The sequence below is a fragment of the Perna viridis genome, chromosome 3, assembly GCF_037379345.1.
Source record: "Perna viridis isolate PV_CMFRI_1.1 ecotype Kerala chromosome 3, ASM3737934v1, whole genome shotgun sequence".
Classification (NCBI taxonomy): Eukaryota; Metazoa; Mollusca; class Bivalvia; order Mytilida; family Mytilidae; genus Perna; species Perna viridis.
The window spans coordinates 25,328,682-25,356,404 of NC_142447.1; the positions used below are offsets into that span (position 1 = coordinate 25,328,682).

Below are 27,723 nucleotides of genomic sequence, written 5' to 3' on the forward strand. Positions count from 1 at the left end.
GAATACTTTCACGGTTCGACTGCATTCTTGCTGGATTTGTCGTGTAACCACAGCTTGCATGGGCCCAATGAGTAGGCTGAAAACGCGATGTTGCACAGTACACACAAAGACTAACTTCAATCATGCACTTTTAAATGAGTATGCACCTTCAAGCACCCCATAACAAAGGCATTAATTCTAAATCCAGTAACACGCCCTTCAATTATTTTCGAGATTCTGATTATATCATCGTAACAAAGACACAGTTTAAGCCATTTAGGAAGAGTTATGGTCGGAACGATCTGTATTGCAGTGAACCAAGAACAAGAATTTATTTATGTAATTTAGGAAATTAGATTTAATCCAAACGCATTTAAACAGCTTTCGTGTTTTATGCGTTTGAAGTGGAGACAGTATGGGTCCTTCAGACTTAAACAGGTGTTCAAACCCTGAGCTCATTTTAAACAAACCTAGCGATGTTTCTCCATGCAAAGAAAAATGTATATAATAAGACGGTTTATCATTTGGAAGTTTACTTTTGCTACAAGATGGTACGAGAACACTTCAAACTAGTATACATGTAAAGGCCTTGTGTCAGAGGATTATATAACGATGATGGAAATAGAAGAAAGGGCGATATCATATTTTCTATTGCTGATGGTTTTAGGATAGAAGAATGACACCAAGAGGAAACTATGCGTTTGGTTTTATTTTTTGGATCGTGACGGTAAGTCAGCCTTCCTTAAAGATTTACTCGTTAATTCTACACAATCAAAATACAAGAACGTTTATGTTACTTAATTTAAGCGTATTTCTTTTAAGATCCTAGATTTTAGCAACTATTTAATATGAAGGACTGTTCTTATTTTAGGGACGAATCATGCTTCATGGGGCAGTGGTAAAAAAAAATTTTTTGAACTCCGCCAATACCCAATTAAAACTAAAATAGGTCAAATGGAAACAAGTACTATTTCATTATTCCAATCAATACATACATTGATAAAGTATGGACTTTCTCTCTGATTCTACATGTAAATTTACGAATGTTGTTTATCCCGCTCTAGCACTGTAACAGCACTATTGTTAACTTTTGCAGGCAAGGAGTGTTGTAAGGTATGGAGGTTATCGAGGTTATCGAAATATTGTTCGACAATTCAGACCTCTTAGATTCTTAATTAGGAAAACCATCCAACCTGGTAGGGCGATCCTTTTTTGTTGAAAGTCTATTACTCTCATGGAAAACTTATATTTCCATTAGAGGTGTCCTTTCACGTTGCTGTATTGAGAGTCATAAACTACGAGACATTGCAACGTCATATTTTTGAAAGCATTCATTTTTATAACCCCATTTTTAAGTAAGTTTAATTAAGTTAATTAGTACACGACAGCTGGACTGTCAGTAAAGTAACACTGAATTATAAAGGCAAGTTGATTTTGACTATTGACTTCATAGACAGCTTTTAAAAAATGATTAAATCTGATTTTACAAGATGTAGTACTTCACTTAGAAGATTGATATATCGATTATCATTATGTAAGCTTAATGAAGAGATTGGCCAGTAGTAAGTCTCTGATAAAGCTATGTGAATTTCCTGTAAAGTATACGGAGATATTTTCTCTCTTGGGTACGATTTAATCATTTATATCTGTTTGTCTAAATGAAATTAAGCATTAGGTTTCACTATTTGCATATCTAGCACGTGCATAATTGAATATGAACTGTCTCAAATTTGTTTTCACAACTTTTTAATTACCATCATCGGACACATTACATTTGATTGAGTGCAAAACTGGCAAAAGCTGGCGATAGTTGAATTATTGTGCAAGAGTTCATAGCATGTAGAATGTCCGATCGATTTACTTGTTACTGAAAATTGACCGAACAATTTCTTAAAATATAGTTTTTACTAACTAGTCAAAAACCCTAAACTGAGACTTTTTTTTCAAAGTTCATAGAAAGGAACAATTTGTGTTTAACAGAGATTAGCATCAGACCGATCCTTGAATCATTGAGCCACCCCATACACACTTACCAATCAGTCAGTGACTAAATGCACTTTTGATTCAGCTGGAAGACATTTTTCTATCTTATTATATACACCTTTGTTATACAGAGACACCCTCTCTTTTAGGCTTATTCTTCACCAAAGAGATATGAAACAAACGATTTCATATCTTGACACATTGCAGCTGCACTTAATTGACATGCACTGACATCTGCAGATAGTACACTTTAGATTTAAGAACGGAACACTTGGATGTTTTACGATGAAATTTATCGTAATCATATTTGTAAGATCGTTGTTTATATTTTTGTTCTCTTTCTTCTCTTTCTTTGAGTGCTCACACACGTCGAGTACGGGTATGGGTGGTATGTGGTTTCAGTTACTGTAAATGTGACAATAAATGATATATTCTGTGCTGGTTTGATCATATTTATGGTATTACATTACTGTTCTCTATAGAGCTGCAGTTGTTCGAACTGGAACCGGATATACCGTGTTTCAGCAACCACCTGTCAAACCGGTATACTGAATATAACTATTTGTTTGCTTTAGATGGAAGAATCCAGGTTTATATAGTTCGTGAAAAACGGTTCCATGGACGCAGATTTTGAGTATCTCATGAAGGGTTAACTTAAACACGCAACGAAAAGGACAGTAGGTCTATACAGCGATCTACAGTAGTTATTGTGTGGTCTTACGCCCTTGACTGACATTTTACTATAAACGATTGATTGCTATCATCGATAGGAACAAACATGGGCATTCTTGATTTTTGAAATCTTACGAAAAGGGGGGGGGGGGTGAGATATGGTCAAATAAAAAAAATAACGAAATAATCCACGTAAGACTTGCATTACCGATGAATAAAGTCGGCTCCACATTTGTCCGTGACAGAAATTTCAAAAGCAAGATATCCTAAAAAGGTTTGAAACAAAAACCCAATCTCGTAAATACCAGGTGGTAGATATATTTACTTCGTGATACAGAAATGTAATAAAAAAAAATCCAATAATTAGACTACGACATTCAAAATACTTCGAGTTCAAGTGTATCGTGCTATAACCTGACTAGACCATACAAATAATACTTATCACGTAAGGACAGAAATGGGGCAATATATATCAAAGGCATAAATAGTTGTAAATTGATAGTGTACGACCCACTTGCTCCTTCGTATCTCGTGGGTAGCTGATAAAGTTAGATACCTGCGTTTTCGTTCGAGTAGAGATTCCTTCGAGTGTTTCAATCAAATGATATACCGATAAAATCGAGTGCAAAATTGATGTTTCAATCATTCAGTTCATCCCCAGGATAAAGTCTTGAATGGCGGATCCTGGGATGGGATTTGGGATTGAATCCCTTTTTTATTGGAAAATTTCGTTAATTTTGCGCAAAATTTGGACAAAAAATGAGCAAATGATAACCTGAAAACTTTTTTTGGACCCCCTTTCCAAATCTATGGATTTGCGCCTTGGTAAGACTTTTTTACTCGTGATTTAATAGTGTAACATTAATATTAAAAGCATCAAACTGTTTGTTCTAGTATCCTATCATTATACTTTTGAGTAATGTAATAGATATGAAACATCAAAATCGATAATATACTTTAAAACTGTTAAATTTAATAGTAAAATACTGCTTTTTATTTATTGCTTAGGAGTTCTCCGTGAAATCACAAGTGCAGTTATTTTTTTAAGCAGCACCATGAATATAAAAGCTTTAATTTAAACTTTAAAATTAATGGATAAAATTTAGCAAAAGAGAATGACAAATATGTGTCCTAGATCTTGGGAAAGATTTAAAAGAATGAAATATCGGATTTTCAAACATGTCTAACTATTTATTATTTCTTTTCAACTAAAGAATACAATAGTATAAGAGCAAAACTATTGAAGATATCCATTGAAGTATGTGTGAGTTTATCTAGATTGTTGTTAGAAATGTAGACTATTAAAAACATCCCGTGTTTACACTTTTATAGCCATGAAAGTCAACTTAATAGTGACCGTTTAATTGTTACACTCAGTTTGTTCCGCACGGATTTGTACTTGTCTCGAACGGAATATTAAGTTCCACACGATCTTTGAAATTCAATATACTTGAAATGAATTACTATAATTGTAGGCTGCCGAGGCATTCTATTATGGACTGTCGACTTCACGACCATATATTGTAATCACGCCTTTTCGACTGACATATTGATAGGTATCCACCATCTTAAGCACACATTGTAGCTGTTGCAGTACTTCAAATGATTATAATATTGAATAATTGTAAGAAAATTAGAAAGTGAAATATACTATTGTATTCTGAAGTTCAATTAAATCATTTTCAATTAGGTATTTTATCAAGACTTGAAATGAATTAGCTTTATATAAATTTGTTCTTGTTGCTTTATGTTACAAAAGAAATTAACTGTTTTACTTTGAATTCGCCCTTTTCACCTGAGCTAATCAATTTCGAATATTGCATAAAAAGGTTGACGCGTTCTTAGCTGAATTTTTGTACCCTGTAATTAAGAACAATATTTCTTTCTGCATCAACCGTATTACTATTACTGAAACGCAAGGCTGTACATACGATAAAGACTATCGACTGTCAGGTTATCGTCTTGTGGCCATTGAAAACATAAGATGTTAAATTAATCAGGGTAACGCTCTGGTTTTATTATGTTCCAGTAAGAAAACAATAGCTATTTTCCGAAATTGTTCCATTCAAATATCAGCTGAACTATGACTTTTAGCATGACTATTTCGTGTATAGAAATATGGTTAAACAATTATTTGGCGGAGTCAATGGCCATTTATGGAGCCGACCAGCATATTATTGACGATTAACTTATCAAATTGAGTCAATTTGACTTTTATCTGGTTAGATTTGTTTCATTTGACCCGAGTTTACCTTTAACAGGTAACGTTATAATATCGCTATCGCATTCTGGATACGATTTATAGAATGGGATAACGTTTATGGAGACTTAAGACGTAGAACCAGTGATACTGAATGTAAACATTAGTCTTAAGAAGTCAAACTACAGCTAATTGTCCCCAAATGGGCGACTGGACTAACACGTAGTGGATGACCTTAGGAAATGATTCTATGGAATTTTTGTTACTTCTTTCACATTGTGGTAAGTTAGAACGAAGCATGTTTTGCGCGCTGTAATGATAAAGAATATTAACTTAATAGAAAAAAATCTTCGTTAGGTATCCTAGTTCGATGTTGCAAGATTCCCTCAATTCTTATAAGCAGTGATTTTAATAGGGGTCCTTAATCATTCAAAAATTGAAAATTAGCAATTCGACCGTAAAATCATGGAACACTTTGTATAGTGATGGGGAGACGAGGTCCTTACCTTTTTGAAATTGTTTCAATAACATCGGAGCATCATACCATTATACTGTTTGGAATGCACGACCAAATTTGATATCTAAACCAGCAAATATACCACGAGTCATTGCCGCAGTTAATGACTAGTAAAGTTACTCATCGATTTACTAGTAATTTATTTTTGATTTTTTTATGAACGTTGCAGTATTTACTCTTGATCACTAAATAATTCTTAATACACTCGTGTCCTATTTCATATGTTGAAATGGATAAATAATGTATTTTGCTTCTAAATTTAGTTTTAATTGAATAGAAGAAAGTTTTACTGTGCAATTTCGAATTTAATAATTATAAAATCGAAATTCTCAGCTGTCGTTATAAATTATTAGAAATTTCAATTAAAGTCAATAAAAATGTATAAATGGTATAAATGGGTTTTTATTGAAAGTATGCACTAAATGGTGTATTGAGATTACTATAACCACATTTCTGTATTCACTCAGATAATTGTGTGCATGTTGTTTAATACATTACTGTATGTTCAAAGAAAATCTGTAACATCAATCGTGAATTATTTTTTTTCTGCCTTCATCAGTATCCTGCACGTGCTAAAGCCGTAAATGGGCAATTATCATATGATACTTGTGATCTGACGCCTTACTGGCGGTCTTAAAACCCAAGGTGTCACAATTTAAATTTGAACCACAAAGTAACTTATATAACTTTATAGACTTAAGTGGTCAAAAGTTGTTTAAAAAGCTTGATTGTTAAAATTGTGTAAGTTATTTTGAACCAAAGTATTGTGTTACTTATAAAGTGGTATTATAACAATGATCATTGCAATTGAGATCAAATACTTGAAATAATCTGGATTATGTACAATCAAGATGTTTAAAGATTGGTATTAGAGAGTCAAAGACAAGTATATTGAACACAAATTTTATGATAGAACATTTACAAGTAAGTATAAATATACCCCATACATATATTAGCAAAACAACACTTATATTCATTTCTTTTATTAAGAATTGAAAAGCAGAGGGTGCTTATCCTACCGGTGCACTTGGTCCATGCTCCCAGTTTTTAGTGGAGTCCGAGTTGCTCATTTACTTTAATTTGTTACTTTGTATGCATTGTTTTGGTTATTTTATGTTCTTTGTTATGTTTGTCTGTTTTCCATGTCTGGTCTTTGTCCCTGCATTACATTCTTTTGATTTCCGACAGAATTTTGGTTCCGTTGATTACATTTTGACAAAGCCTATTTTCTTTATTGCTATACTCGATTATTATTTACCTAAGTACAGTGATAGTAAATCAGGCACAAGCTATATTACTTAAAGACCATATACATGAATAGTGAACTGAAAGATAACTTTACAATTTATAACTTTAGAAAATTTCATTATTTCATTTGCTTTCGACTTGATGGTCTTTATCGACCCCTGTCTTTATAGTGTTAAAGATATAATAGGACCGTTGTCTGGGTAAATAGCAAATGTACCCTTTCCAATCCTGTAGGTTAGGTGGTGACATTCACTCTTTCTCCGAATTTTATGATCGTGCATATTAAAAAAACGATGGTTTTGTTGCCCTTCAAAATACTGACATTTTGTATTTTTTGTAACTCAGTCCTGTAGATGTATTAGGAAAGGGGTATATTTTAACGTTAGGAGTTTTTTTAGGCCGTGTTCATTTGTAAGAAACCAATTTTTGGGTACGTTTAGCTATACAAAGCTTCTAAGCTTTCCACAGGCATGTGCTGTGGTAAATCTTTGTTTCATTTTTCGTTTTCTCTGTGTATTTGAGTACAATTGTCACAATGTATCTAGTTTGACAACTGACATTTCTGAAACATATTTTACGTGAACATGACAAACCAAAATACGTATATGCCGAAACGACATGGGTGTTTACATAATTTCTGACATTTTGCATGAAGCATACAAAATTTAAAAGTCAATAATAATTGACTACATAAAGAAGCAATATCAATAATGTCCGTCCACTCGGTTGTCTACTTTAGTTTGTAATGGCAGCCATAAGTCCTATACCTAAGCTTAGTTACATTTGATGCATGTATATGTGTGCATGTTCCTACTTTAAATGTAACAGCAAATGTATAGTTAGTAATAATTTAAATATTAATATGTTACTGTAAATATAGTATTTTATCACAATTTGCTCTCAATCATCGGTGTTTAAGACAATATTATTATTCGCAATGATTCATTATAGAGACGTTATTAAAATCTATTGAGTTTAAAGTGGTCGTATTTTCCTTCGGTTCTCTTAAAGATTATATGTGAAAAGTATGCCATTGTTTGTATGTCATAAGTGTTGCATTGTTAGGGTTTTTATACAATGATATGTAAAATATAAATGTACTTAAATGGCATTAGTTTTGAATAATAAAATCTATATGTTAAGTATAACACTTCTATCACATCAAATATTGATATAAATCTACGTCTGATGTATGCTTATGGTTGACACGGACTGAGACGGACAGGTGTCACTTGAATCAGACCTCTTCTGATATGGTTTCTATTTTTCCAAGGTTTTTGTCTTGTAGTATAACTTTGCCTTATGTACTAGGCATATACACAGAGGACGTCTCAGTCTAATGGGAATCCCGTCATAGGTAACACATATTTTCTGTACTGAATTACCTACACTGAAAATCATTTTAATTCAACATTCAATGGCTGATCAAGCAATTCTGAAAAAAGGAGGGGTGGGGTTCCTCAATGATTTTCAATTTTTTCTATATGGTCAAGCATAACGGGGAACCCCTCCATTGATACACCTATGGAACTCTTAACATCCACTTCAAAGCCTGGACCGTACTAGTTAGCGGTATATTTCTACAGTTAATTGAAGGATAATGCATCTATTTGTTTCTTTTGTTTGAACTAAAATTAAGTTGTAAATATCAGTGAAGTAGTCATTTCGTTTTGAGATAATCTGTGAGAAATAGATAAAAGGTTGGTGACATTTTAGATTAGTACGGGACATTTATCTGTAACAAGTATAACGTCCTAGTATACAATTGGACAAATGGGTACTTGTGTTACGTTTATGAATGTGAAATAAAGCCTTTCCCGTATGGTATTAAGTTCCAGGCTTGGTGTTTAACACAACGGGTTTGTATCCTTGGCCTAGTATTTCTACTTTGAACGTTGATTTCAGACAGCTTACAAAAATACTCGTAAAGGTATAATGGAATGGGACTATATCGCTTCAATTTCCCGCACAAAGGGTATATCACAATGGAAACAGCTTTGCAGATTTGTAATTAGGTAGTGCTCTTTTCACCGTGATCTGGTATATGAGAGCTTAATATGTAGTAGCCATTGCTAAAAAGTGAGCATAGCATTTCTTTTTGACGTATATTAGGTTTCACCGTAAATAGCTTATTAATGCAGAACAGAACATGGATCAGGAGAGATTGTTGAATATTTATATATATATTTGCAATAATAATTTGTCGCAGCTTTCAGCCGCTGTGCTCGCTATAAGCTAGCGAAGTGATACATCGAAAATCAGGAAGTGGACATGGGTTTTCGGAGGAAATTGATATCGATGACAAATTCTGTAACTTTATGTTTACGGTTTAATTTGAGAGAGCACTTTTGTAAGAACCAAAAAGAGAACCAGAAGTCACATTTTGATATACAAAAAATGTGCAAAACTGCACTCCTCTAGCCCGAGTACAGTGTTGAGTTGGGTTAAAGATGGAGAGCAAAAAGGGGGATATTTACAACCGGGAACAACAACATCACTGAAGATGATGAAACAGTTACACAACAAAGTACGAACTAAAATAGCAACGCGAACCCCCACTTAAAGCCGGCATTTTGGGAGCAAACGCCGCTTTATCTTCTACATGATCAAATCAAAAGAGAAGTATGAACTCTTCCTACAATCTTTGTAAATCCGGATGTAAGTTGATTATAGAAATGGAAAATTATCTGCCATATACTGTACATATACAATGTGTACTTTTAGGATGGCAAAGGTCAAATTCTTATTGATTCCGACACTAATTTAACAATTGGACTCAATGGGTGGATAATGTTTTATACAATTCACGCAGATTGTCATAGGTGTTTTTATGATATTGTAAGTGTATTTCCTAATTTCCTACGACTGCCAAGTTTGGTGTGGTGGACGTGTTTTTCAACAAACGGTCGGCATTCCAATGGGAACAAATTGTGCTCCTTTACTTGCTGACCTATTCCTTAACTCTTATGAGACTGACTTTATAGCTGATTCGATCAGAAAAAAGGAATATCGTTTGGCTAGATCCTTCAATCTCAGTTTCCGCTATATAGATGACGTATTATCTTTGAACAATCCTAATTTCGGGGATTTGATACATCGCATCTACCCAAAAGAACTAGAGATAAAGGATACTACAGACACTGTGAAGTCAGCCTCATATCTTGACCTACACTTAGAAATCGATGATAAGGGAAACTTTACGACAAACGTGATGACTTTTCATTCAGAATTGTCAACTTTCCTATCATCTGTGGCAACATCCCTTCAGCACCTGCGTGTGGGGTGTTCATGTCACAACTCATTCGTTATGCCGGAGCTTGCCGAAATTGCGCAGACTTTTTGTATCGCGCTAGAACTCTAACAAATGGGCTTCTGGAACGGGGTCATGTTACTACAAGATTGAAGTCATCACTACAGAAGTTTTATGGTCGTCGTCATGAACTCATGGATCGTTGTGGTGTGTCCGTCTGCACCATGTAAACTGATTTATTCAACGGGTCATAGTTTTCCTTTTCTCGTTTGTCTACCCCGGACTTGACTTTTTATGGGCAACTCGGCGGGAGTTTCTAGGAAAGCAGAGAACGCTTACCCTACTGATGCACCTGGTCCATGCTCCCAGTTTTTAGTGGAGTCCGAGTTGCTCATTTGCTTTTGTTACTTTGTATGTATGATTTTAGTTACTTTATGTTCTTTGTTGTGTGTGTCTGTATTCCATGTCTGGTCTTTGTCCCTTGATTGCATTCTTTTGGTTGTCGCTGTGGCCTTGGTTCCCTTGATTACTTTTTAACCAAAGTCGACCAAGAAATTGAAAAGAAGAAGTAGGATTTTTTTATCAGTTCTTAGAAATTTGATACATAGTTCAAAATATTCGTTAATCGCAAAACAAAACCAAGCAGAGAGAAATGGTGTAAATGGTGGGCTATAGTCATTTGCTTAATCGAATCTGTAACTTTCTTTCAAGGTCATTTAATACGCCTGAAAAAAAAAAACTTGGTTTTCGTTCAATAACATTGATATACATGTATTGGATCTTGATATAAAATTACAAGTTCTAAACCACAAAAGGAGGCTAAACTGGTATTGATTATTGGGATGATGGCACCAACTGGTGTTGAACATGTATTTCATTAGGTTAAACTAAATAGCTCTGATAAGAATATATCTATGACATTGCACGACAGGATATAACACCAAAATAAGGGTAACAACAACATTAACGAACACTAATCCGATCCATAATCAAGTCAAGTCAAGTCCAATATAAATCTGGCACAATAGATATTACACCACCTGAGCAGCTGGTACCGCAATGGTCCTGACTTGGTACAGGCACTTCAAACGAAATGGTGGGTTGAATCTAGTTTTTACAGCGCGCTAAACCTCCCTCTTCCATTGCGGCATGACTATATCAGTGGTTGTTAAAAAGCATTTGCATGCTATTGTCATTATAGGTAAACCAGTGATCACACCAGCGCAAAGAACATTTTACAAATAACAATCAATACTAAAATACAAAAAAATAAGGGTAACAACAACATTAACGAACACTAATCCGATCCATAATCAAGTCAAGTCAAGTCCAATATAAATCTGGCACAATAGATATTACACCACCTGAGCAGCTGGTACCGCAATGGTCCTGACTTGGTACAGGCACTTCAAACGAAATGGTGGGTTGAATCTAGTTTTTACAGCGCGCTAAACCTCCCTCTTCCATTGCGGCATGACTATATCAGTGGTTGTTAAAAAGCATTTGCATGCTATTGTCATTATAGGTAAACCAGTGATCACACCAGCGCAAAGAACATTTTACAAATAACAATCAATACTCATTGTTTAAGAAGAAACTGAGTATTTTTCAACCAAGGACTGATATCTAAAAAAAGGATTTGGTAAGAGACATTTTAAGACACATTTCCTCATATCCTTGATTCAAGAGTCTGTTACTGAGATATTTATGGCGTTGAAGGAAATCAGAGTAGTTAATACTTGCTCTAGCGTAGCGAATCAATTGTGAAATATAACTCCATATGATTTAAAGCTAAGATTATTCCTGGGGTTTGTGGTTTGAACTGTTCAGAAATAAGTGGCCACTGCAAAAAAGAGGACCCGGAAAATACACATTTCCCTGATGCCTGGACAATAATTTGACTATAAATGAATAAATCCCTTTTACAATGGACCACAAGATACCATACTACAAAAGGAATACTGATAATATGGGTGGGGGTGGGGTGTGTGTGACTTGAACCGTTTGGGAATTAAGGACCAAATAGTGACAATAAACAAGAGTTTTTTTTCTGGTTCCCGGACAATAACTTGTCAAAAAAGTGTATGGATGTATATGAAACAGTAACATAAGGTTCGATACCACAAAAGGAATATTTTGATTGTTTTCTGTCGTATTGCCCTATTTAGGAATAGGAACTGAAAAGTGACCAGAAGCAAACATTATAGAAATAGTGATAATATAGAACTTAAGTACATTGTATTTGTTTGAGAATCGCTATGGAATTGTATCGTAAGGTACAATACCCCCAAAGATAGGCTATAATTGATTTTGGAGGTGGTTACCATATCCACGAAAGAATTTGGAACTAAAAGGGGCCTAAAACAAATATTTTTTTCTGGTTAAAGGACAATAACGAGTAAAAGTGTATGGATTTCTATGAAGTTGTACTATTAGGTTCCAAACCACAATCGAAGACTGCAGCCTTCAAAGTCGCCAATCTTCAAACATTCTCTGTCACTGATTTTGGCTTACTTTCAACATCCGAAATGGCACGAATGCGATGTGCTCTAAATTCGGGTGACTTCCGCTAAAATCGACATGATTGCGTACTCTTTCGTAACCGTGATGTCCCGAATGTTTTCAATTATCTGGAACCAGATTAAACCACTGGCAACGGCTGTATAGATATCGGGTCCTGATATTATATATTGTAACGAGCCCAAAAACTGGGTAGTCTTACATAAATTCAATGCTAACCAATCATTTTATCTTTCAATGTAAACTTCCCATTCTCATACAAGCCAAAAAAACACACATATACATTTGTTCGATATTTTTGAAGGAGGTAACGATCTATATTGATCAGGGAACAAGATTAGGAACCAGATTAGGAACTAGATTAAACAACTAGCAATGAATATTCATAGATACCGGGGCCTTGCAAATGTATATGACCTACAAATGTACAAGTCTTGTAACGAGGCCCTGTGCCTGAACCGCGGAAGCTGTGTAATATGTTCAATGCTAACCGATCATTCATGTGAACTTCCCGTTGTCGTACATGCAAGAAACACACGTAGGACATACGTGTATGATATTTAAAAGATACATTTTTATCTCATATGAAGCTTGAACTCACGTGCTAGAACTATGACGTTATGACGGTGAACGCGGTACAGATCCGCAGCATTACGTGGAGTATACATGTATAATTATGCAAAACATATGCGAATAGAAAGTACTGAAATTACGAGTACAAGAAGTCGCTAAAATATCAGCGACTTAAAACGAAGGTTTTGGATATAAAGGGTAATGACCCTTACATTTTATGACTGATAGACAAAAAGGCCGGAAATAATCGTTTTCTTCGACTTCTATTATATGTTTATTTTCTGTCAAAATACAAATTAAAAAAATGAATGCTTTCATCTTAGTCGTCAGAATATTGCCAAATATTTAATTTCAATTCTTATTATGCTTTATCAAGGTATAATAATTTTGTGTCCATACTTGTCCCATCTGTTTAGAATTCGACCTCTGCAGTCGTATGAAGCTGTGCCATACGTACCATATTTCATTACCGAATGATATAATTCAATGATGAAAATTGACCTTGGCGTAATATCTTTTTTTAGGTTAATCTTTGCTGTATAAACAGATTGCTTTCATTTAAGTTGTATTTCCCTACCACGCTTTATCTGAAAACGTCGCATTATTTTGTAATTTCTGAAAGAACTATCAGGACTGCGATCTCACAGTACTTGACAGATATTACACGGTGAAAAATGATATAATAATTTAGCTCATAAATAACAATTTTGAAAAATTTTATCGTGATATGTTAAAGGCGAAAAAGATGTAACTAAATTGGAACGTTTTGCAATTAAAAAAATGGAAGCTCAAGATAAATGTAGGGTATTAAGTGGTTTATATCAAATATCAAAAGCTAAAGAATCAGTAGTGTAATCTGTCTGATAACCAACTACTAAACGTAGATCAGAGAAATTCCACTGTATACCAGCTTTCACGGGCCATATGGACTGGGTAGCGAACGTCATGCTACATTTGTTAAAGTGATAAAGATAAGTAAAGAAATGAGTATTTGTTTCACAACGAATTGAATGGTCGTCAATAACAATGGATATAAGGTATTAGTGAAGCCATTTTTTTCAATGGATTATAGCTTCACTTTCAATTTTTGTACATTTGGTTTTTTTTATTTTATTTTTATTAAATGGCACATCTCATCAGGTTATCCAAGATCCACGAAACCAGTGGTCGTTCTTAATGTGGTGCAATTTGTAGAAAAGGGGTGACAACATATAGAGTGAAGTCTTCACAATAGGCTAAAGTCGAGGAGAGGATACTATGTCCTGGATTTCTTCTTTAGTATGCTCAAATCGTGAACAGTAACCGTACAGTGGATAGAATATTATAAACACGGCGTCCAAACAGCAGCTTAAAAGTTGAAGTAGAGTTGAATTGATAATTCAAATAGATTCATATCAGATGTAATGCGTCATTAGATCAAACACACATTAAGCTAATTTATGTTCTCGCTAGATTAAAAATATAATCCACATGTAAACCAGGAAAAATATGAGTTTGATAAAGATCCTTTCAAATTAAAGAAACCGTCCTTTATGTATTATTTCTGTCCAGATGAACGACCCATTAGTACTATTTATTCATATCTGACATCTATATAGACATGGTCTAGACTCCCGATATTCTGGACATTATGGAGTTTACAGGTCGTGTCCCTACTAGAGTCCATATCTCTTTGTTTTCCTATACTAACGGTGTAAATATGGTAATCTGCTTTAATCATTATATGACCTTTATTGTGTGGTAAATGAAGCAACCAAGGTTCGAAGAATTCGAGTTTGCGAGTTAAACATTGACCAAAATATATTATAATATATACGAATTAAACAGGTTTAGAGTGAATGTATGTACATGCAGTTGAGAAAGACTTCTCTTCAAATTAATAAGAATAATAACACTTAAAATCGGCAACTGTGTATTTTATTGTTTTGTTGGCGAGGAGGTTAAACAGTCATTTTTTACTTCTTCATCTTAGTACTTGTCATTCTTGACATTTCACTGAAAATTTTTCACCTCTGAAAAATAAAATAACATAGATGACAAAGACGTATTTTCCTCCTGCTTCACGCTCTTAAAATACAATATTTTGATCTTAAAATTAAGAAGCCAGCAGCATTTATGACAACCGGAATTAAAAATGCATTCAACTATCTTTATATAGTTTATGAGTCATGACAGAATGTGTTCGTTTTTATATAGATATTTCATACGACATGGGCTGGAACATGGTACAACTGGGGTCAATGGAATGAATGCTCAAGGTCATGTGATGGCGGAATATCCTCCCGTCAGAGATTGTGCTATGGGGACAGGTGTAATGGTCACAGCTCTGAGTACAAACTGTGTAATGTTCAGGTATTCATAATTTATTCGATTAAACACTAATTTTTCTGATTATATCGATGTGTAAAATCAGACATTTTACTCACAAAACAAATAAAACTCCGAAGGACTTTGATTCATGTTTGATTTATAGGTAGTTAATCAGATTTTACACATCCATAAATTTTGGAATTTCAAAAAAAAACTCGGTCAGTCTAAGTATTTCCTACCAGCCGCTAGAAGGACATACTCTGACCGACCGAATTCTTCGGTCAGGTATCTCGAAGTCTGGGCTCCGCCACCAACAACCTCTAATACCGACCGTACGAAACCCGAATGGATAGTCAAGGTTGTTGAAAACTTCAAATGATTATCATAATTTATTTTCTTGCACCGATGTTAAAATATATATTGTTAAGCCAATCACTGTATCCATACTTATTTTCGCTAATTTTGCGAATAAGAAAAAAAAGTTCCTTGTTATGAGATTCAAGTGTATAGAGTGTTTTATAGAGAATAAGGTGAAATTGATATTCTGAAAAAAAAATCCCCGAAAATGAATTTACAGTAATTTTACAGTAATGGACAATATGCAGAGTTATGTATTAGCAGAGCGACCCTGTTGCAAGTATAATGTTCCAAAGCAATATACAAATCCTCCTTTGTTGGTAGCACTGACTGCTGAACTACTACTAAAATGCAAGTTCTTTTCGAGAGTAAATTTTATTTAGAAAACTTTAATTTTTTCCATCGATTTAGTTTTCTCTTGAAAATAACAGGTACATTGTATCTACAATTTCAAATTGCTGACTATATCCAGATATCCAGATTAACATCAGACTGATTTTTATGTGTGTATTGTACCTTAAATGATACTTGCTTAATCGCCATAGGAACTTCCTTTTTAAGATAACGTTTTGGAAATCTTTGATTATAAAAGAATATGAAATTATAAGTTTTAGTAGTACACCTATCAATCACACCTACTACAAAATGTAACAATGTCATAGTTAACGTGTTAGAAATAGTGGGAAAAAACAGTTAATTTTTTAAGTAGAGAATTCAATATTTGTTATTAAGAAACAATTTGGGAGCAGTTGCATATAAACTTTGCACTTTTTACTTTTGCCAGGGTTGTCTGACGAATGACAATTTACCAGAGTACGAAGCGTGTCAGATTTATGGGAAACAGTCACAAGATCGGGGCTACAGATGGGCTCCGCGCCAGACATATCAATGTTCTGTTTTCTGCGCAGAGGAAAGCAGACGACTTCCAGACCTCGTGAGCGTAAACTTTCCAGACGGCATCAAATGTAGTAAACGTCCCAATCACTATTGTATAGGAGGGAATTGCATGGTAAGACAATTAACAATCAGTTTCCTCAATGATGTAGTATCATTTTGACAGGGGTATTGTTACGTATCAAGATAACGAAAAAAAAAAAAAACAAAAAAAACTCATGTTCTCAATTCATCCTTGCTTTTACATTCGAACCAATTCATATTTCAAAATGCCACAAAGAGATCTAATAATTGGTCGACAATTACAATTATACAAAAAATCGTAATTTTCTTTCAATACCGAAAAAAACTGCTGCCTTGCATAAAATAAAAAGACAAGCTAGCCAACATAAAACAAAACGAAAAGTTTGTTTGTTTGTTGGAGTTTAACGTCCGAGCAGCAATATTTCAGCTATATTCAGACGACAAAAGAATGATACACAGCGGAAATGAATAGGTTGTGGTCACGTGCCTATATTTTCGAATTTTGATTAAAAACAAAATTCTTGATCATGTAAATAAAACTTTTACTTCTCTTCTGAGCCTTTCCGTAGAATACAGAACGTTACATTCTCATTTTTTTGTCTAGCATCTTGGTTGTGACGGTGTGGTGGGATCGTCTAAAAGATTGGACGACTGTGGTGCTTGCGATGGTGGTGGCTCTTCATGTAAAACTTCCACTCCAGGCGTGAAATCTCCATACCAGTGGAAATCAGAGTGGTCCTTCTGTTCCGTCTCTTGCGGCGTAAGTTTTAAGTGACACAGATTAGACCCGCCAATACATTCGTTCATCTCCTTATATAGTATTTCAAAAAGAGAAGTCTTTGAATTGATAAAACAATTTGAGCAGTGAAAGTCACACGGAACCACCTTATGCTTAGTAGTGCATGCTGTATTTGTATATGAAAACATAATTTAATTTGATTGTTTATTTCTCATATGGGCAAGGTACAGGTTAATTTCCATAAACTAACTTGGTACTGTGACGTCATCAGTCTCCAGTCCGCAATTCAAATATTTCCAAACTAAATAAGGCTTTGATGAAGGGACAAACCTTAATTTTGATTTTAATGGATTAGAAATTGATGACAAGGATTGTTTTTAACTATTGACCAAGTTATTCTTGCTTAACTAACTTAAGGGCAGTTTACGCTTGTTCATAAACCGCTTCTCGATTCAGGAAGCGTAAAATGTCCCAAGGTTGGTTACTAGTATAACCTGGTCAAAAGTTAAAAAAAAATACCAAGAAATACATGACAAATTCAGATGACGATTTTCGTCATTTTTATCACATTATACTAAAATAGACTAAAGTTTGATGTGTTTCGTATTATCCTAAAACATATTTAGCTCACTTGGCAGAAATTCTGTTGACACATGTTGGAATTGTTGCCCTTTTTGCTATGTTTGTGTTATTATTTTTAAAATCTTCTCACTGATTCTACTCTTTGAAACCAAACCTTCTATGAATGATGTCAAAAACTATTGTGCAGATATTTTATATCCCGCCATGCCGGTCAAACAACAGCTTTTTTTGCAAATTTCTCACATACTGTTAGGCTGAGACAACTTTTGACTGAGGTGAAAGTGTTCAGCGTGATGTAATTTAACCATTAAGATTATTTCGTGAAAATAAGTTGACCCATTTTAGAATTATTGCTCTTTTTTGACGTTTTTCCCATATTTTTGTTATTTCTTTAATAATCTTCTATGAAAAAGTGTAACCGATTTTTACCAAACTGCCTATAATATGTGTTCCTTTGCAAACAGAACTGATTTTTAATCCTATAAATAATCATGGGTTACTAAAAATAGACCACACAGAGAAGAGCAGCAATTACTACAGGACCGCAAATAATGTTGTGCCGCTGTCGTCGTCATTCGCATCGTCGTCGCCTGTAGACACTTAAATTTTCATGCGATAACTTGAATATTAGTAAGTAAAAATATTCCAAGAAGGTTCCAAATTACAAAAGAAAGGCTGGTTAATATTGATTTCGGGGGTTATGACTCCAACCGTTTTTAAATTATGTGCTAAAAGGGGATCAAATGCAAGCATTTTATAAAATGTAATTAGAAAACTTCAGTAAAAACATATGGATGACTATTGTATTATTCCACAATATTCAATAACACAAACTATCAGATGGAATATTTAAGAAAATCAACTTCGATTGTTCAATCAACCAACGGAAGGAACTTTGGTTTCTATGTGAGCAATTCAGGCTCCTGGGTGCATCTAGTTTACTGAACTGTTTACTTTATGTCACTAGATAGATTATTATGTTTGATTAGACAGGGTTCGAGACAGTCCGTATTACCTGTGTGAACGTTAGATACAGTCAGACAGTCCCGGACTATTTCTGTGATTTCAGCGACAAACCATCAACAAATATCAGAGAGTGTTCATCATCACCATGTGAACCAAGGTATACACATTGGAGTAGACAGATAATGACCCCAGTCTTGATTTTATAATACAATCCCTTCAAAACAACAAGAGGATGTGGTCTGTCGTCTTAAAGCACTTATTGACCAAACTATAAAATGTATTTTTAATTAGCAACCATCCGATATGATGCCATACAGTTGAGAAAGACTACGGAAGATAATTATAAAATGGGTAGATGAAAGATGTGTTTATTCATGTACAAATTCCATATCAATCGATTTTATTCGAATGGAAAATGTATGTTTTTTATGGAAACTAGATTTTAAACCGTGTTATAAATCTGATATAGGAGAAATGAGTTTTTTTGCATGAAATCGTAATTGTCACAAAAATGAACCACCTACATGTAATTCCCTTTTAGCCTGGCCTCGTTTGTTTGGTTAAGTTTATTCCAATGCACATGATATGCCCAGATAGTGTTTTATCTACTTTTTCCGATTAAAAAAATGTACATGTTTGTTCTATTTGGTTAGATGGAAAATGAGCCACTGGCTAGAGTGTTCTGTAAAGTGTGGTGGTGGAGTACAGAAAAGAGAAGTCACGTGTGTTCATATGCCAGGAAGATCTAGAAATGTCGTACTTCCGGATTATCGATGCCCAGATCCAATACCGCCTTCAGAACAGCCGTGCAATACACAATTCTGTCCCTCAGCCTGGCAGTCCGGAATTTGGTCAGAGGTATAGTAACTCTTACGACGAATTAATCTGAATATCAATAACATTTCTTACTTGATTTGACCTGTTTAAACGGAATTTCTCGGGGACTAATTTTTTCCGGTTGATACAGAAGTTGTGTACACATGGACAAAATGTATCAAAATACAAAGAAGACTTAAAAAATCGATAAATTAATTGCATTTTTATACATCACATACATTAAAAAGTGATGAGCGCGGAATCTTTTAACTTTTTTAAAGTAAATTTTGAGACAGCATTTTGGCAATCTTAAAATGTCATAGTTCCTTCTCGCGACCGTCAGGAACAAAACCTTTCTCGTTGAAAGTACAAAGAAAAATCCTTTCCAAATTCATCAACAGTGCGTAAACTTTTATAAAGATAGGGTGGACATAACTTAGATATTTTTAATGAGAAACTCAAAGTGAACACTATCGATGTTAACTATGTCGGTATATTGTTATAAGTTCAACCATGGTCATGTGGTATGATTTTTTTAAATGTGCGTTAAAATGTCAGGAGGGCATTACCACACAATGCCCACTTCTGATTCTTCAATGAAATAAGCACAATAGTTGGTAGCGTCCAACATTGAGAACTCCCTTACCTGCGACTCGAGGCATTATCGAATTTTCAGGCAACATTGTGCTAAAATTGTTTTTTGACATAAAAAATAACATAATATGCAAATACGTAACCTTCTAGCAGAGTATATGAGTTTACAGTAGTGGTTGCACGATGTATTTACATGAAAAAATATAAGTTCACTACATTTGCCCGAATAGTAAGAAATAATTATCTTTTACTTTTTCAGTGCTCGGTGTCCTGTGGAGTAGGTGTCCAGAATCGCCCTGTATATTGCATGAAATCATTCATAAGAGGAATTAATATTAACGTGTCCGATAGTGAGTGTTTTGGACCAAAACCATCAGTGTCAAGACCATGTTCTCAGTCTCCATGCTTTAGGATGATTTCATTTGCACCAAAAATTAAAAAAGACAATGCTACTTTTATTCAGTTAAAAAAATCCAAAACTATTCGTTTGAAGGTAGGTGTAACAGCTACACTTCTACCCCGACAGACAGTTAAAATGGAGTGTCCAGTTGAGCATTTTGACAAATCATTGTTATTTTGGACTAAAAATAATCGACTGATTTCTACCTCCATTTTTAATCGTGTTTATGTTACCTCAAAAGGAGCTCTAAAAATCAAAAGAACCGACCCATCCATGGATAAAGGTATTTACACCTGTATTGCAGGTATGGAAAAGGGAAGTGTTAATTTAGATTTTCAAAGTAAAAGATCTGCAAGACAAAAAGCAAAAAAGATCAAAAAGTCCATTCTTCAGAAAAGTAAAAACGAAATTTTAAATAAACCTCAATCAGACACTGTTCCTGGAAGTGGACCACAAGGTATAATAGCGTTGTCTAGTAACACCAAGCATTCCAAAAAGACTGGTATTTTCATGACCAGCGATTGGTCAAAGTGTTCACGAACTTGCGGTGTGGGATTTCAAACGAGAAAGGTCACTTGTAGTATAGTGACAGATAAATTTCTGAAAATAGTAACGGACAATCACTGTGATGATAAGAAACCTGAAAATTACAGAATCTGTACAGACAATCCATACTGCCCGATATGGCAAACCGGAAATTGGACAGAGGTATGACCTATAGTTTCAGTAGTAGTACACTCCTTGAAACGTTCACGTTTCCCATTTTAGCGTTCGTGCATCGTTTATCGTGCGTTTACACATCGTTTTGCGTTCCTTTAAACGCACGCTAGGAGCGATAGAATCGTTCGTTCATTTTTGTACTTTGATTAATTCCTTTATTCGACTGTTGTTTTTATGCTATTAATAAATTATATAATTTCATTAATTTTATTTTTTTATTTTTTCTTTCTTCATTATTTGTTAAATACTATTATTTTTCATCTTCCGTCTATTGCGCGTTTAAACGCACGATATGAGCGTTCGTCTATGGTGCATTTAAACGCACGCTAGGAGCGTTTGTTTAAACGCACGATAGAAGCGTTCGTTTATCGTGCGTTTAGTGAGCGTTTAGCTTTGCTCTGGGTATCGTGCGTGTGGGAAACCTAAAGGTCTCGAGGAGTGTAGTATTTTGATTAATTTATTATAATTGTTAAAAATAAAAATAATAAAAAATAATTTGACATTTAAAAATTTAATTTTGATAACCTGACACTGGTATGCTTATATGTGAACTACTTAAAAAAATCAAAAGATAAAATTGTATAATCATAATAATCCTCTTTTAGTGCTCTGTTAACTCCTGTATATACGATGGTATAGCGGAACAGAGAAGAAATATTATTTGTGTAGCAGAAAACAACCAAACAAAAAAATTGCCTGTTAAGAGATGTAATCAGGAAAGCCGACCAGAAAATGCCAGACAGTGTCACAACGAGCAGTGTGAATCAATCTGGAGGACTAGCAAATGGTCGTCGGTAAGTCTGCCCCTATATAGAATGAAATCTGTCAATATTTCTGTTTTGTCGTCTTTTCAAGATGACTGCTGAACACTCCAATATGTTCTTGTACAGGTTTTAAAATTTGCTGTTCTTATCACTGAAATTTACCATTCACATCTCAATTTTACCCATCTTAATAATATTTTATATATACATAACAAAGCAAAACATTTTGTATGCGAAATATTTTTTATTGTACTATACATTATGCAAAGAATTGCTAACATACAGCTGAAATGCAACCCAGATATATGAAATAAATGTTTTGATATGTTCCAGTGTAAGCCAAGGTGTGCAAGGAAAGGAAAGAAAACCAGAATGTTGTCCTGTGTTTGGAAACATACTAAAAAGTCAGCAGCATACAATTGTAAATCCAACGCTAAACCAGAACTTTGGAGGTTTTGTAGGCCAAAACACTGTATAAGAAGTATGTAAAACAACAAATTTAGTCTTTTATACTTCACCATCATTTTTATGTGATAACTTCCATTTTAATTGACATGTGCGTTACTATCTGTCTGTCCGTTCAGCGGTGGTTTCGAGATGATAACTTGAGAACAGATACACACTCTGTTGTATATTTGTTTAGTATTATCAAATAAAGTTCAAATACATTTTCAGCAAAATCATATTTGTAATCGAATCATGATATTTTGAACATTTGTCACCCCAGTTTGTAAATAGCAGATAATAGCATTAGGACTGATGGAGGTATTTTATTCACTACTTGTTGTTTAGCATTTAAAGACTTCCAGAACAATCCCATGTCGTGCTGAGTGTATCAAACTTTTTTTCGGTTATTTGTGTACACACTTTATTGTACACAACCAAATGTGATACAGATGATAATCATATCGTGTTCAAAACGGATTTTTATCACTACGTACTAATCTAATAATAATAATAATAATAAAAAACATACTGATTCTTCAGCGGATTCCATTGATTGCCAAGAACTATCCTTAAAATAATTTGTATACTTTCCAAATTTACCGTAGTTTCTTTTCTTTCTATAGATTGTATGGATACCTCAAGATACTGTAGTTTAACAAAACTACTGCGGTTGTGTAGATACGGAGCATTCAGGGAAAAGTGCTGCGCTACCTGTAGTAACTCGGTTCTCACCTGAGGAGCAATTCTTTGTATTATTACATACTCACTTGAACACCAAATCTTTGTATTTTTTGATTTTATCAAGCTTAAGTTTTAATGATTCAGTCGAGTGTAGCCTCTGGTTGTTCCTATGTGTACACATACGTAAAACGTCCTTTGATGGACGAAGCAGAGGTGTATACTTATCGACCCTAGATTTATTTAAAGTTACTTCAAAAACATTAATCAGAGGAAAACAATTTTATGTTAAAAGTAGGCTGATTTCTAATGTGTTTATTTTTTCCCTAGGATATTTAAGGACATCAACCCTAATTAAAATTAGCCCCTCCGATTTTTATTTGTTTGCGTTTGCGAGAAGAAATTAAAATTAAATTAGACTCTTTATGCTTAAACTTTAGTCAATAAATAAAGGCTAAGCTTTTGTAAAATGTATTAGGATGCAGATTCACGGTGATGTTCGAGAAAAGTGCTGTGCTAACTCTATTTACTCAGTACTCATTTGAGTAACAATTATATTTACTTTTGTGTAGTCGCCTGAATATTGAACATTTGTACTAATGATCAAGCTCTATTTGAGCCATTCAATTCGGATTGTCGACTTTTTATTTGATAAGAAAATAAACATGTATGTACAAACCAATCAAGAATTGATAATGCTACCATATCAAAGGGATACAATTTCATGTTAAAAGTATTATTATGGACATTTGGTTTTTCTATCCAAGTTCAAGTCAACCACTCTGTATGTTTAAGCTTACAGCTTTTACAGATAAAGCTAGGCGTTTGTAAAAATGTATTGTGTAAGTAGAGACAGATCTACGGGGATAATTTGAGAGTCTACCTTTTATAAAACAGCAAAAGAAAACACTGTTTTGTATTATCGAAGTTTCAATATATTTGTGGATGATACACCAAAATAGTAGCCTTTATGATTCCGAAGTTTTTCAAAGTTCCAAGGTTACTCACTACTATAAACACTGAACCCTTTATATATTTGCATATTGTGCAAAACCCTTTAACCGAACAGCAGTCTTTCAATCATCTAGTAAAGCATTCGAAAATTTTATTAAAGGAATGGGAAAAAATCTGATGGATGACTTTTTCATACACGAAATGTAATTTGAAATTTAAGACGGTTGGTGTATTTCAAGTAGGAGTTACTTTTCTTAAACCTATTTTAGTTGGAACCAACAATATGACATAAGTTGTAGTGTTGCAGATAAAATCCATGTATGAAATTGACAATTTAGCATTGTTGTAAGTGTCTTTTTGTAATAAAATTACGCATATGATATCATTATATTAATGTGTTTTCTTTAAAATTTCTTTACCCAAGTGAGTTTCAGGAAACTGAGTTAAACACTATCAACCATCACATGTGTACCCACAAAAGCAGTGACAACAATAAACAAACAAACAACAAATACCTCCCCCCAAAGAAAACATACAAAACAAAAACAAAAACTCCCCAAAACGAGCAAATACGACCTTTTAAGAAGCTGATGAAACGGGATTTCTGTGAAAATTCGATTGAATACATATATACATTTCCTGCCTACTTTCGTTTAGGAGACATAAGACAAGTTAGGTTGCTTTGTCTCGGTTTTTTTACGGATTTACTGCATTTATAATTCACTTGACCATCTAGTCGTCGATCAGCCGGCATGGGAGCTAACTCAAAATTATTTATACTACTAGAAGTAAATCTGAATGTGCAAATCTGGCCTATTTTACTGGTATAATAAGTAATTACTGAAGAATAAACAATTCAGGGACCGATAACTCTGCCGAAATAGTAATTTTTCAACAACAATCATTTAAAGAATTCAAATCTTTAGAATGGGAGAACAGAAAATATGATGTACAATATCAACACAGGGGGTAATTATGAGTGGAAAGTGTTATTTAATTGTTTAGTTTTTGACTTGCATGATAGAAATTATTTTTTTTAATTTTTGGCTGATTCTTATATAGACTTGTATTAAAGCAAAAGACAATTTTCCAATGGAAAAATTCTGAGTATTTTTTTTTGGTTTCCAGTCTAGATGGCGTTTTTGTTGGTCTCAACTTCGTAGTCTCTTGGTCTCGATACTCTTGATCTCTACTTCTTACAAAAAAAAAAAAAAAAAAAAAACCCGAAACAAATCGAAGCAAAACACAGCAACAACAACAAAACGACCCCCGCCCAAATAACACTATACAATACTGATCATCAACTTATGCTTGTCGAATGGATACCCTTCATTTCTTGTTGTATTTCCTTTTAATTTGGATGTAAATTTAATAACCATAAAAACATATTCCCGGGATAATTTTCTCAGAAATATCTTTAAAAGAAGCCTATTTAAGTACCGACTGTATACATGTTTATCATGTAGGGTGCGTTGGATTTACGACCATGTTCTCAATGGGTCAATATAATTTTCAATTACCAGTTCTTACTAAACATTTTTACAATTTTGGGGTGAAAAATTATCACTCCGTTTTTTTCTCCGAAGTCACGCATTCTGAAACGAATCTTGCTGACTTATAAGGTCTGAGGGGATAAACTTTGTGATCCCTTTGTTCTAAAGCTTTCTGTAGAATATCTTTTTCATCAAAATATAAATGTAAAATCTTTCTTGTGTCCAAATCAAAGGTCTCTTTCTCACAACACACCATTCCGTCTTTAACATGTACATACTCTATCTCAACTACATCAGATGGTGGCAATTTCTCAACGACGACTCCAACATGTTCCAGACCAAAGTATCGGAAGTTTACTATATCTCCGGGTTTTACGTTATCGCTGCTTTTCGCTTCCCGTTTCTGCGTTTTGACTTCTGTTGACTTCCACCAGTACTCGTTTTCGTAATCCTTTACCTATAGTCAAAATAAGTGAACATGAAATCACGGGAACCAGTTAATCGACAAAATCGACATATCGTTACAATTGAAGACGAAGCAATGAAAAGGGAGGCAAAATCACCAAATAAAATGAAAAAAAAAAAAAAAAAAAAAAAAGAAAAAATGAAATTACACAATGAAAACTAAAAGAATTTCGGACTAAAATCTGGGATGTATACCGAAATGATATCTATGATTTTCGGAGTACTCATGTCATGTCCGATAGAAAAGGAAACCATAGTATCTGGGGTATATATGAAATGACAGATTTTGGGCAGGGTCTGTAAAACCTTCGAAGTAATGACTTGTCTTTGAGACAACAAACATGTATTCTGTTTTAAACATTTAATTTTTATACGGAACAAAACGTCTTGGGCAAGCTCTAGAAAATCATACTGATGAGAATTCCATGCACATGGGCAATAAAAAGTAACCATAGATATATGTAAAACCAGTTACACACAAAGGCACCGTCCGTTTTTTTTTACCTTGGGCGGGGAGGGGTTTGGAATTAATGTCGGATAATATATATATATATAAACGTCTCAGAATGTGACGACTCTATTCGCTACACTGCTCCATCGGATCAAATTGATACAGGGAAGATATGTAAACGTATAGAAAAGTCTGAAAAATTCCCAACGATGTTAGAACTGTCAAATTTGCGATGCAAATTTTTGGTCGTTCCCTCCGCGGGATTCGAACTCGAACGAGTAACAGTTTACCTTACATGACTTTGACATGTGACTTGATCTGTACCAAAGTGTGTTGAATCCTTTCTTTCCAACATTGTTTAGGGCTTTTTTAACGACTTCATCATCCTTGTAGACATCATTAGCATCAAAATCAAACACCTCAAGCAAATGTTTACCAAGTTCAAAAGTTATCTGTTCTTTCTCAATTGTCCTCGCGGCAAAGATTCTGCTGCATTGGAAATGAACTATTTGTAAGTGAACAAAGCCACTTGCTTTTATCCTCGGGACTTTGTTTTACACTTTTAACGATGACATCGTGGTTATCTGGAATGTTTAATATATCACCAGGCTGAATGTGACTTGCTTTTGTTGTGATCATTTTTGGAATATGGTACAAGGGATTCAAAAACGTTTTTATTTTACGATAGATGAATGCCACCAATCCAGGTAGGATAAAAGTAGCTGCCACCCCAATGGCAATGGAGGCTAATGTAATATGAACCCCACCCATTGCTTGCATGAAATACAGAGCTACACTTGGTATAACAGAGCATACAATTTTGGATACGAGATATACCTTATTGCGGTTATAGCAATTTTTGCATATCATTCCTTTCTCTAATTGATGTTTCTGTTTGATAAATCTTGCAATAGTAAAGAAAAGTTCTATCATAAAAAGTCCTGAAGCAATAACAAAATACGGAGTGGCAAAGGCTGCAAACTTTGCAACGTTCAATCCCAGTATGATTTCATCGGTGGCACTAAATAACTTTAAGTTAACCATTCTCTCAAAAACTTGTCAAATCCATTTTAAGACTGTCCTAGCACCTTCATCATCTTTAATATTTGTAGTTTGGAAGCTTTCTC

The 27,723-nt window shown here is 34.2% G+C and overlaps 2 protein-coding genes across 3 annotated transcripts; one reads left to right on the forward strand and one right to left on the reverse strand.

Annotated features, from left to right (window-relative positions):
- Window positions 1-350: 350 nt before the first annotated feature.
- LOC148621585 (protein madd-4-like) lies at window positions 351-24,575 on the forward strand. 2 transcript variants are annotated; one of them, XM_088576118.1, is made up of 10 exons: window positions 351-706; window positions 15,139-15,294; window positions 16,394-16,618; window positions 17,132-17,287; window positions 18,838-18,971; window positions 19,468-19,672; window positions 20,484-21,332; window positions 21,950-22,138; window positions 22,442-22,589; window positions 23,179-24,575. In XM_088576118.1, exons 1-10 carry the CDS (start codon window positions 656-658, stop codon window positions 23,289-23,291), a joined length of 2,226 nt encoding a protein of 741 aa, XP_088432244.1. In that variant the 5' UTR covers window positions 351-655; the 3' UTR covers window positions 23,292-24,575. The 2 variants fall into 2 exon arrangements, with proteins under 2 accessions (XP_088432244.1, XP_088432245.1); XM_088576119.1 differs by lacking the exon at window positions 351-706 and adding an exon at window positions 4,749-5,115.
- A 128-nt stretch (window positions 24,576-24,703) lies between these two features.
- LOC148621586 (uncharacterized) lies at window positions 24,704-27,142 on the reverse strand. Its single transcript, XM_088576121.1, has 2 exons — window positions 26,887-27,142; window positions 24,704-26,137 (listed from the first exon to the last, which is right to left on the reverse strand). Exons 1-2 carry the CDS (start codon window positions 26,902-26,904, stop codon window positions 25,751-25,753), a joined length of 405 nt encoding a protein of 134 aa, XP_088432247.1. The 5' UTR covers window positions 26,905-27,142; the 3' UTR covers window positions 24,704-25,750.
- Window positions 27,143-27,723: the final 581 nt, after the last annotated feature.